This window comes from Trematomus bernacchii, unplaced genomic scaffold, assembly GCF_902827165.1.
Source record: "Trematomus bernacchii unplaced genomic scaffold, fTreBer1.1, whole genome shotgun sequence".
Taxonomy (NCBI): domain Eukaryota; kingdom Metazoa; phylum Chordata; class Actinopteri; order Perciformes; family Nototheniidae; genus Trematomus; species Trematomus bernacchii.
In genome coordinates, this window is record NW_022987739.1 from 13,407,676 (window position 1) to 13,420,466 (window position 12,791).

The 12,791-nt window shown below is 43.4% G+C and overlaps 1 protein-coding gene across 7 annotated transcripts in view; it reads left to right on the plus strand.

Moving 5' to 3' along the window:
- The first annotated feature begins 241 nt into the window (after positions 1–241).
- LOC117495121 (interferon-induced protein 44-like) overlaps positions 242–12,791 on the plus strand; it is a 47,877-nt gene continuing 35,327 nt past the window's right edge. Inside the window, exons 1-9 of one of the 7 annotated variants that reach the window (XM_034146221.1) lie at positions 304–456; positions 2,318–2,481; positions 2,664–2,705; positions 2,785–2,836; positions 3,043–3,238; positions 3,892–4,044; positions 4,432–4,603; positions 4,957–5,057; positions 5,702–6,027. In XM_034146221.1, the coding sequence (XP_034002112.1) occupies positions 428–456; positions 2,318–2,481; positions 2,664–2,705; positions 2,785–2,836; positions 3,043–3,238; positions 3,892–4,044; positions 4,432–4,603; positions 4,957–5,057; positions 5,702–5,902 (1,110 nt within the window). In that variant the 5' untranslated portion in view covers positions 304–427 and the 3' untranslated portion in view covers positions 5,903–6,027. Of the gene's footprint in view, positions 469–2,317; positions 2,482–2,663; positions 2,706–2,784; positions 2,837–3,042; positions 3,239–3,891; positions 4,045–4,431; positions 4,604–4,956; positions 5,058–5,701; positions 6,028–12,791 lie in introns of those variants that run through there. The other 6 variants (XM_034146222.1, XM_034146213.1, XM_034146214.1 and 3 more) reach the window with 6 other exon arrangements.

Sequence of the window (12,791 nt, forward strand, 5' to 3'; positions counted from 1 at the left end):
TGTAGAGGGCCTTGCATGTGTTGGACCTGTAAGCTACATTTGAAATAATTTGCACTATAATTTTGAGGATGATGGACCCATGATTTACCTCATTTAAAACCCTGGTGAAACTTACACTTTTGGTATTATCCTCTTTCTATAAAGTCGACAATAAGCGATCATCCAAAGGTCTAAAGTGGAGGTTTTACAAGAAAAAGCAAACTTAAAACCTAGGATATCAGAGAGCATTTCAATATTTCGAGTTTGTTTTTTTGGGGACAACAAGCTTGCATTGTGCAAAGAAAAGTGTGCTTATGCCACACACCTCTCTGACAGTTTAAGTTTCACTTTCCTTTCCACAGAAAAGTATCCTACACTCTTGTTTTCTATTCTCCTCTATCCTTTTGCAGCTGTTATTCGCCACATAGCCTATACAGCAGCGGTTATCATGCAGAATCTAACTGAAGAAAAAACAAGGTAAATGCCTCCGTAAGTAAACGGAGCAAAGTTTAGTTTCACAACAGGTGGCGGTTGATGAAACTTAATTACCTACCGTTTTTGACTTTCTTCTGTTTGGTTTGTGTCCTGTAGGCTAGCTATTGGCCACCAACTTTCTTAATGTCGTTAAAGCCTGCGGGTAGACGGGATATTTCAGAAAGCAAACGTGTGTTAGCTAGTTTGTGTTAGCTAATTGTTCAAGTTATCTTCTAACTGTGGAAATGGCGTTACAGTGTTTGTATGGACAAACAATACTTCTCCCATTTTCACAAGACATAACTTCCTTACAATCTGACGATACAGTTGCATTTTTAACACATTGAAAAACACAAATACACTATGCGTCCGTTTTGGGATAGTGATAGTGATCTATCTCGCAGGATCTGATAACAGAGAAGTTATGTCAACATTTTTAACTGACGTTCGCAGATGCCCTGGCTCAGTAACTTTTGTAACAGTGAATATGTTTCTTAGCACCGTAAATATTTGATGTTTGACAAATAAAATAGACACATTATTAGACTGTGCCCACCTGGAGACAGGAAGCGTACAGGCTACCTTTGTTTATCATTGCTGGTGCCGCTTTTAATACGTCAACTTCAGATAGCCTACAGTGCATCTTTGCTTTAGAAAACTCGGACACAAACCAATATTTTGCATATCTTGATGAATAGATGTAAAGGAGGTCGGCATTGCTTTTTTAAAACTGCGAAACTAGATGTTTACAGAGACACATCTGTAAACGAACTCTCACAACTTGTGCGGTTAATTTAAGTCAAAACCTTATATTTGAAACACAGGGGCTGGATGTTCTGTGCATGTCTGAGACTGTTTATGCTGACGTTCTCTATTTTTTATTTATTTAATGTTTTAAAATCAGAAAGGGGAAATTCCTGATTTCCAACTGAGCAATTTCACACTGGATTTTTGAATAATAATCAATGGTAAAATGTGTTTGTGTATCCACAATCATTTGAACAGTTTAACAGTTGAACCACATGTTACTGTGGTAAATGGTTTGCCGGATGGAGAAAACACATCCATTCATAGTGAACAAATGAGGACCAAGTTTTCTCCATATACATATAGCCTACAGACTGTAACAAAGATTAAGATTGGCGTAATTATCAAAAATATTTTTTACTTAATCCAGTACAGAAAAATAAATCTTATCAAATCTTGAGATACTCATAGGGAGGAGAGAGAAGATGCGGAAAATCAGAGAGGAAAGGAGGTAGGTTATTAACCTTCTCTCATGCTTTCTTTCACTCATCCATTTATGAGGCTTAACAGATTTTTTCCCACATTAAATAAAATAAATAGTTTGAAGTATATTAATAATTGAGCTAACAGGGCTGTTTACAAAGTTGATGTTGATGACCTGCCAAAGAGGAATATGTGATAGCAAAGCATTGGTTTTCAAATAACGTTCATACAAGTTACCTGTAGATAAATAAATTATCATACAGGAACTTGCAACACCACATGTTATAAGGCACAGATTGTGGCCTGTACTTTGAGAAAGGAAGTCGGATTCTATGTATCCTGTCGTGTTTAAGGATTAATGTCGTGTGTGAAATGTTTCCGACGCATTTTCCCTTTTGCAATGTTTTACTTTTATTGAGTTCTATTAAAATCACTTTCTTTCAGTAGTGCTCAACTCAAATTTCGTCCCAAAACTCACCGTGACTCAAAATGTTTTAGTAAACTCACTTCAATGCTTTGTCCATTCAAACAATGCTGCTTTTTTTAGATCACATTTTAGGTCACATATGTTTTCCAGTGCTTCTTTGTTTCATCTTTTCTTTTAAACTGATGCATGTGATTTTTTCCTCATCAGACCATTCAGCTTTTCATTTGGTTTGGCCCCACCTGAATGTCCAGCTCCTGCAGCTAAACCGGCTTTTGTGATTGGAGAGGACGTCAAAAGTCCTTTCACCCTTCGTTCAAACGTCAGTTCAACAAAGAAAAAAGAAAAGAACACACCTTCATATACATTTCCTGGTAAGATACTAAACAGTTTCACACTAAGAAAGAATGATATACAACTGTGTTCCAGTTTTCCCAAAAGTTTAATGCATGCTTCAAGACGCTCCATGCAAACACCTTACATATTGTGAGCAGAAGTGTCATTAGTGAGTATTCTGTAACCCTAACTCAGTGTTTCCCCTACCATTGTCTTGGAGGGGCGCTGCCAACGGAGCCCCGCGCCCCCCCTGAAATTCAAGGTGTTTTAGTAGTAAACCTAGGGGAAACACTGCTAACTTGAACCGGATGGAGACTTATCAACTTTTAAACTCTCCTCAGTACCTAAACCTAAGTTGGAATCTCAATGGAGAGAAATGGAGTGGACAGAAGAGTGAGTAAAACATTCAAAATCAAGTCATGTTTGCAACTCTTTTAATTACGTCAGAGTGATAGGACTGGTCATTTAGAGCAAGAAGATAGAACATAATTTAAACCCTATAAATATATTACCTTTATTCCTTTAACTCATGTTCACAGACACTTATCTTTTCAAATTATTCTGAACAGCAAGTATCTCTTCAATATTTTCTAATCTAGGCAAAAGGCGAGTCTGATAAAGACCATCAGCTCCTACAGGCCGAGCTGTCACGAGGGGACTCAGGCTCGAGTTCTCCTCCTGGGTCCGGTCGGTTCTGGAAAGTCCAGCTTCATCAGTTCAGTCCAGTCTGTGTTTAATGGAAGAGTCACCAACCGGGCCATGGTGGGCACCTCTTCCACCAGCTTCACCAAGAAGGTACAAGTGGAGCAATAACTGAGTGGGAACAAAAGAGCTGAAATTCATTGTTGCGTTTCTCAAATTAAGGAAGTATTGAAAAGAGAGCCTCATCTGGCCTTTTGGAAAGGCACTGAATAGCTAGCAAATTCAAGCGGTATCTATACACTATCCACAAAAAATGAAAAACAGCCGAACACCGTTCAAAGAGACCATCTGTAGTCAAAGTATTGTCAGTCATTTCCCATGTTAAATAAAAGACTAATGTTATCTCCAATTCATCAACACACTTATATTCAATACCAGTTTCAAGTTTGTTTGTAAAACATCACGAATAAGGAAAAATAATAAAAAGTTAGACAGAGTCATCTTTACTCAAAGTCCAATTACTAGCTTTCCTGAAGTTTTCAATTTCATGGATTTTGTCTGTGTAAGAGTTTGCCTGGATGTCATAAAGTTGGCCATGACAAGTCCAATTATTACATATTAGATTTGAATATAGATTAGGACAGACAATATGCGCACACACTCACACAAATACATTTATCAACGGTGAACAAAAATGTCTCAAATGTGTTCATCAGAAGACACTGTTCATGCAAACCTCCGTTCACAGCTTGGATGTTCCCATCTTTTACAACCATCAAATTAACTTTTGTTTCTCTCTGTCTCAGCTGCAGTCCTTCAACATCCATGGTCAGAAAGGAGAGGATCCTACTGGACTGGTGCTGTGTGATATCGTGGGCTTGGGGGGTGGAGAGATGACTGGACTGACCCTCCATGACATCCTGTCTGTCATTAAAGGTCATGTACCAGAGGGGCACAAAGTAAGCAGGATAAAAATGACATGTTCTAGTTCGTAGCTTGCAGCTTTACCCAATGACTGTTGTTTGGTCAAGATGAAAATATTTCACTATTTGTACAGACATTCATAATTTCCCAGAGGATACATCCTTACTCACTTTGTTGATCATCCGACCTGCGCCACCATGAGGTTAACAGTTGGGTTCATAGAGAAGTAACCGACTCCAACCTAAAACCCATGGTTACCGTAATTATTAACAGCCACGTAAATAACAAATCCTGGCACTGAACATGAAGTAGCCCAACACAGACCATGGTTCAATCTGTATTTGCTTTTGTCTTTGCAAAAACAACCTCGACATGAGTTTTTTGTCTTGTGAAAATGTAACCTCCTCTTTTCTCTCTCCTAGTTTAGCTCAGATCAACCAGTGCGGTCTGAGACTGTGGGCTATGTAAAGAAGCCAGGTCTCAAAGACAAGATCCATTGTGTTGCCTTTGTGGTAGATGCCTCTAAAATCCTGACCTACCCCAAAGGCCTCGGCACCACCTTCAGGCTGCTCCGAAAGCACATCAGTGACCTGGGTAAGTCAGGGACACATTATCAGTCCAATACAAAGACATTTTCAAACACAGATGAACTTTGACTTTTAAGATGAATGTTGTAGAGCTGTTCTTCTGTCCCTCTGTCAGTTCCTGTTGAATCTGGATGTTGTTTTAACGCACTGCTTAGAAGTTTCACTGACCTTTATGTATATCTTTTGGGGGATTTTGTTGTTGCAGAGGCACTGATGTTCATAATACCTTCTTTACAGGATGCACTAAACAAAAGCACTGTTGAAATGTCAACTGTCAGTGATTTATTTCTCTGCAATGTAACAAATGAAAGCCTTTTTTGTAGTGACATCTTATTGACAGCATTGTATTGTGTCTGCTAGACATTCACCAGGTGGCCCTGCTGACCCAGATAGACCAAATTTGTCCAGAAACGGCCAAAGATGTCACCCAGGTTTACAAGCGCCGCATCATTCAGGACATGGTAGGTTTAAAAAATATGAAATAGACAAAGTATATCCATTATAGAGGAGGGTGTGATCACCATGCAGACTACAGGTGGGGAAGTTTTACCAAAATGAGTGTGTGACCAGTTTAGTTTCCTGTGATCTGAACCATAATGGAAAATTTGACTTTGTGGTGCTTGTTTATAAATATATATCTTTTTTGTAGGTGCACATCATTAAATTACAAGCTAAAGCAAAGTCACATGACTCATTAATCGCATTAGATTTTTGGACAAAGGGAAAGATCATCATTGATCTGCCATTCAAACATATACATGTAACATTTACTTTGGTGAGGTAAGACACATTAAAAAGCCAAATTAAAGCCCGAAACTATTTTAACATTCTTGTTTGGACCTTTTTATAATTTTGCTATTTTTCAACTGTCAAATTGAGGACTACTTGCCCTGTTTTGATTATGTCTGTCTGGCTTCATAATAATTATATAAAAATAACTTTTGTGAGAGTTAAGAACAACGTAACACTCACTCCTTAGACACCACAGGGCTTGAGATGATAACTTTTCTCTATTTCAATTTGCCATGACATTTTTCTCTGCTGAGGGAATAAAAATACCTATGTGGTATAAATCTTAGTCATGTGTTTGTGTGTGTGTTTGTAGATGAATAAAGCTGGGGATCTGTTGGGTATGTCCACCTCCTACATTGTCCCGGTGAAGAACTACTCATCAGAGCTGGAGCTGAACGTGAACAACGATGTGCTTCTGCTTAGAGCTGTGGACCACATCCTGCAGTATGCTGACCTGTATTTCCAGGACAATGCACCACAACACACAGGGCCAAAGATCGATTTGGGGATTTAGCGTTTAGCTACAGAATGTTAATGCTACATGTAATGGATTTGAACCATCATGTACAATAGAACAATTTCATCATGTTTTTCTTTAAATAAAATGATCATGGACAAAAATTCTGAATATAATCAGAAATGTGTGATGTTTTCATTTGTTAGTGTGATCTGTTCTTTATAAAAAGGTAATTGGGCCTCATGCAACAACAGCATTGTTTTTGAGTGGCACAGAGTGGGTGTAAGTAAGCTTGCAGCAGACAACAGTCCTCCTGTCTTTCTGTAGGTAGAAAGTGTGGGGGAAACTTCTGAAGCAATTGGAGTCAGGACTCAGAGACACAAGGAGAGCTGGAGCTTTGATGGCAAACACTGACGGTTTATTTGGAGCTTCGGCCGGAGAATTCACAAGACATGTCACGGGCCACGGTTTGACCACACGGTTGAGATGCCACAATCAATTCTGAAGAACCCTCCTGTAGCTCAAGGTTTTAACTAGTTCAGAGTGTCATAATCAACATTCTTCAATAGATAGACTAAACAGCTGAGGACACTGAATCACATTTGTGGTAACAACAACAAAATGCTAGGGCAGCCCCTCCTTAAGGGAGATAGCATGATGCCCAAGGCTGGGCATCTGCGGCAAAAGGTAAACATCTATGGAAATTATTCCCTGACAGAAAGGACATTAACAAGTGCTTGCCTTAACTTGTTCACAATGGCATTATCATGGCTGAGCACCAAACTGTGAGGTTCAATCATTTTGATTATATGATTTTTTCATTCACAGCTGCCTAAGGGTCTTCTTACAGGTAGGGGACCATCCTCCCTTACTACATAAAATGATATAATGTGCAATATTTGAATGTCCATCTCTAAGATTTGTTAGAACATGTTTTAAACTTGAATTAACTGAATTTATTTGAAAAGTGATCTTATTAACACATGAATACATGTTTAAATGTTAAATATACTGTATATTAAATAATTACAATATAAGCAAAACACAAGTTTCAGGTGTAGGCCATATTCCATTATACTTTTAGATCCTCAACTACCTAGATAGAACATAAGAAGGTAAGGTGAAACAAATGAAAGTGTTATATTTTGCCAAATTGTGACGATTATTTAAAATTATATATACATAATTAATTATAATTATTGATGCATTAAAGTGTTTATCACAGCTGGTAAATGTGCAGCTAGTTGTAATTACTTTGTATACTGCAGGGTAGCTTGTGAATTTACTTTAGGTGTAACTAAAGTCTTATTTAAGAGTTGATTATATTTCACATTATTAATCAAAATCTGCAAAGTAACTAAAGGTATTAAAGGTCCCATGTCATGCTTTTCCGGTTATTACCCGTCCCCTTGTGTGTTATGAAGGTTTTTATGCATGTAAACGGTGTGCAGAGTCACAAACCCTCAAAGTACACCCTGTAGTGAGTAAAACTCTAACACAGAAAATACCTGTCTATGCTGCCCCAAAACGACTCGTTGGAGATTTTTCTTTTTCTATTGTTTTCTTCCTGGGTACAGTGACGTGCCCATACCCAAATGGACCCATTGGAGCCGTGGAGCCGTTACGTTACGTCCGCGGAGCCGTTACGTTAAGTCCGTGGATTGGTCCAAATTGACCAATCCGCGGACTTCCTCACACACACACACACACTCAATCTTTTCTCAGCTGCAGCTCCGCCGATTTCTCCTCCCTGAGACGGCGGGACGCGGCGAGGCAGTTGGTCCTTCTCAGGTCGATTAAATGGAATCCTTGCGTCCCTCACTTGCGTCGTTTCCCTGCGTTTAGTCCCTCCCACCAGGGAAGCATGGAGAGACGCAAGGAAACCACGAGAAGCAGGGAAATGAGTTTTAAGAGCAATGGGACGTCCTTTCCTCTGGAGCGTCACGTGAAGCGACGTCCGTTTGTGATGACGCCGCACAGCTGTTCTTCTGATAGCAGCTCTGTCCCCGTTATTTTCACAAACACCCCCGCCTCTGTTAGTACACATTTACTGACACAAACATTTGTATCATCTGTTGTAGACCTAAATACATTAAATAAAATAAGAACTCATTCTCAAAAAAGATAAACGCCATTCTTAAAATGTATAAACGAACAATAGTTGGATTAATATTGATTAGAGTGCACAATAGAAATAAAATAATTCAGAGAAGAAAAAGAGATATGTGTTAACTATCAAAACCCAGTTAGATTAACATTAATTGGATTGCACACTTAGTTATGTGGATATGTAGCAAATTAACATGTTAAATAGCACTTAATGACTGACTGAATGGAAATGACAATAAATGAAAATGTAAAACGAAAAAGCGATCATGAAAATGTTTCCAATAAATGAATAAAATAATTTTTGACCACTTTGTTGTTCAGATATATCACATATTTGTAACTGAATGATGCATTCATTGAAACAAAACACAGTATAAACTGAGGAGTGAGTCCCGTGAGTTTCATGTGTTTTCTTCACTCCGCTGGGAAACTCTGCTCTCATGTCAAGAAGCATCAGATCAGTGCATGCGCTGCATCGTCCAATCAGTGAGCGATACACAGTAAGGGGGCGGGGAGAGTATCTGAGGATTTCATCAAAGGATGGTCTGGTGGTTCCTCGGTTATCGCTCCTCGATCCTCGATCCTCGGTCCTCCGGCAGAAATAAGAGCCATGGGACGCTACTCAAGATGGCGCAGACAAATCAACTTCCGGTGATACCGAGGACCGAGGACCGAGGAAATGAAAATAGTCGACCTGAGAAGGACCCTGTGAGTCGGTGTGTGAGCACACACACAAACTCCCAGCCAGGCTGCAGGTGTGTGTGTGTGTGTTCGAGCTGGGTTTCGCTGTGTCTCACTGTCTCGCAGACGGCCACTGGGCTCATAGGGAGGGGGGGGCAGGAGCTCCAACAAGCCGTTTAGGACAGAGAGTGAATACACATACTATACAGAGATGCTGTATGAGAAATCAAAGCGATTTTGGAAAATTGCACAATATAAATCTATTTTAGTATACTTCAACAATGGAATTATGATCAGTAGAAATGGCCATGACATGGGACCTTTAAATAAATGTAGTGGAGTAAAAGTACAGGATTTACCTCTGAATTGTAGTGGAGTTGTGGTGGCTCTACTCTTCAGCCACCTCCCTTGTGAGTGTGTGTTCCCTTTCCCTGTCTGTGTGGGCGTGGTGGCTGTCACTCCTGGCTCCCGGCTCAATCTCCACCTGCTGCAAATCTCCACCTGCTGCAAATCTCCACCTGCTGCAATCAGCTTTACACACCTGATTCCCATTCAGCCATTTACTAATGGTATATCAGCGGAGGCTCCACAACATGTCAGCGCCAGATCGTTGTTTAAACCCCAGTGGTAACTCTCAGCCTTCTTAGCCGATTTAAGCTATTTCTCTGTACATGGAATACGTTTCTCACCTGTTTCTCTTATGCTCCAGGATCACTCTCCAGCCGCCTAGTTACCATCACCTGCAGCCACCAGTCATCATTCCAACCGGATTACTCTCCACGCTCCTCCACCTCACAATAAACACACAACCCCCAGATTGATTGGATAACTGGCAAAATCATTAGTTAGAGTTGTTTTTGTTTATCCTCATGCCTGCAGTCTGCCCTGCCGCCAGCAGAGGCCGCCGCTCCACCACCCAAGATCGAGCCGCCTGACCTGTTATCTGTCCCCATGGAATATCATAGCCTAGGAGAGGTGTTCAGTAAACAGCGAGCTCTTTCTCTTCCTCCTCATCGACCCTACGACTGTCCCATTGACCTCCTTCCCGGGGCCCCTCTGCCTTCCTCACGTCTGTTCAACCTGTCTCGCCCTGAGAGAAAATCCATGGAGAGTTACATCCATGACTCCCTGGCTGCTGGCGTCATCCGCCCATCCTCCTCCCCGGTCGGTGCTGGGTTCTTCTTCGTGTCCAAGAAGGACCGCTCACTGCGGCCCTGCATTGATTACAGGGGTCTCAATGCCATCACTATAAAAAACAAATATCCATTACCCCTCATTAACTCCGCCTTTGAACCCCTCCAGGAAGCCACCATCTTTTCCAAACTGGACCTCCGCAATGCCTACCACCTCGTCAGAATCCGTGAAGGGGACGAGTGGAAGACTGCCTTTAATACACCACTCGGTCACTTTGAGTATCTGGTGATGCCTTTTGGACTGACGAATGCCCCAGCAGTTTTTCAGTCAATGGTGAACGATGTGCTCCGTGACCTCCTCAACCGGTCAGTCTTTGTCTACTTGGATGACATTCTCATTTTCTCCCGTAACAAGGAGGAGCACATTATCCATGTCAGGCAGGTGCTGCAGAGACTCCTTGAAAACAGACTCTTTGTGAAGGCGGAGAAATGTGAATTCCATGTCAACACAGTCTCATTCCTGGGCTACATCGTTGAGGAAGGAAAGATTAGGACCGACCCTGAGAAGATCCAAGCGGTGGCGGGGTGGCCCAAACCAACCTCAGTTAAACTGCTTCAACAGTTTCTTGGTTTCGCCAATTTTTATCGGCGCTTCATCAGAGACTACAGCAGAGTGGCGGGCCCTTTAACCAGACTCACTTCCCCTACAACTGGTTTTTTCTGGACCCCAGAGTGCGATGCAGCCTTCTCGGAGCTAAAGAGACTTTTCACCACTGCCCCTGTGCTCATCCACCCTGATTCCTCTCGCCAGTTTGTGGTGGAGGTCGATGCCTCCAACACCGGGGTAGGGGCAGTTCTTTCCCAGCGCTCGGAACGAGACCAAAAATTACATCCTTGTGCATTTTTCTCTCGCCGCCTCACTCCAGCTGAGAAGAACTATGACGTGGGTAACAGAGAGCTGCTGGCTGTCAAACTTGCCCTAGAGGAGTGGAGGCACTGGCTGGAGGGAGCCGAGCTCCCTTTTATTGTATGGACAGACCACAAAAACTTGGCGTACATCCAATCTGCCAAGCGCCTTAACTCTCGTCAGGCTCGATGGGCCCTGTATTTCGGCCGCTTCTCATTCACCCTTACCTACCGTCCAGGGTCACGGAACCTCAAGCCGGACGCTCTCTCTCGCCAGTTCGCTTCCGAAGGACCAGCTGCCAATCCAGACACTATCCTGCCTGCCTCCTGCGTGGTGGCGGCTGTTACCTGGGAGATTGAGTCATTGGTTAAGGAGGCTCAGCGGGCGCAACCTAACCCAGGTAACTGCCCAGCTAATAGTCTTTTTGTGCCTACCCCTGTTCGCTCCAAGGTCCTGCAGTGGGCACACACCTCCCGTCTCTCCTGTCATCCTGGTGTCCATCGCACACTGTTTATTCTAAAACAACGGTTCTGGTGGCCTTCCATGGCTCAAGACACCAGGGCCTTTGTTGCTGCCTGTACAGTATGTGCCCGCGCCAAGTCCTCCCACCAATCTCCCTCTGGCCTGCTTCGCCCGCTGCCGGTACCTAGGCGTCCTTGGTCGCATGTGGCCTTGGATTTTGTCACTGGACTTCCACTGTCACAAGGAAATACCATCATCCTAACTATTGTGGACAGATTTTCCAAGATGGTACACTTTGTTGCTCTTCCCAAGCTTCCCACAGCCCGAGAGACTGCAGATCTTCTGGTCAATCATGTTGTTCGACTCCATGGGATTCCCACCGACATCGTCTCTGACCGGGGTCCCCAGTTCATTTCCCACGTTTGGAAAGCCTTCTGTCAGGCTCTGGGAGCATCAGTGAGCCTGTCATCTGGATATCATCCTCAGACGAATGGGCAAACGGAACGGGCCAACCAGGATCTGGGGGCGGCTCTTCGCTGTGTGGCTTTCAGGAACCCTTCGTCATGGTGCCCACATCTGCCATGGATCGAATATGCCCACAACTCCCTGTCAAATGCAGCCACAGGTATTTCACCCTTTCATTGTGCCATGGGTTTCCAACCACCCCTGTTTCCATCCCAGGAAGAGGAGGTTGCTGTTCCTTCCGTTCAGACCCACCTTCGTCGCTGTCATAAGGTGTGGAGGGACACCCGAGCCGCCCTGCTCCGCTCCGCTGCCCGCAACTGCCTCATCGCAGACCGCCACAGGACCCCGGCTCCCAACTACTTACCAGGTCAGAGTGTTTGGCTTTCCTCCAAAGATCTTCCACTCAAGACAGAGTCGAAGAAACTCACGCCACGTTATGTCGGCCCCTTCATCATCGACTCAGTTATCAACCCATCTGCAGTAAAACTCAAGCTTCCCCCACACATGAAGGTTCATCCGACATTTCATGTTTCTCTGTTGAAACCTGTTGCCAGCAGCCCCTTGTCTCCTCCAGTGAGTGTTCCCCCACCCCCCCGCATCATCAATGATCACCCAACCTACACCGTCAGGCGATTGTTGGACGTTCGTCGCCGTGGAAGGGGATTCCAATATTTTGTGGATTGGGAGGGCTATGGTCCAGAGGAGAGGTCTTGGGTTCCCCGGCGAAACATCGTGGGCGCGTCCCTGGTTCGGGACTTCCACCGTGATAACCCTGGTAGACCTGGTAGACCGCCTGGAGGCGTCCCTTAAGGGGGGGGTACTGTGGTGGCTCTACTCTTCAGCCACCTCCCTTGTGAGTGTGTGTTCCCTTTCCCTGTCTGTGTGGGCGTGGTGGCTGTCACTCCTGGCTCCCGGCTCAATCTCCACCTGCTGCAAATCTCCACCTGCTGCAAATCTCCACCTGCTGCAATCAGCTTTACACACCTGATTCCCATTCAGCCATTTACTAATGGTATATCAGCGGAGGCTCCACAACATGTCAGCGCCAGATCGTTGTTTAAACCCCAGTGGTAACTCTCAGCCTTCTTAGCCGATTTAAGCTATTTCTCTGTACATGGAATACGTTTCTCACCTGTTTCTCTTATGCTCCAGGATCACTCTCCAGCCGCCTAGTTACCATCACCTGCAG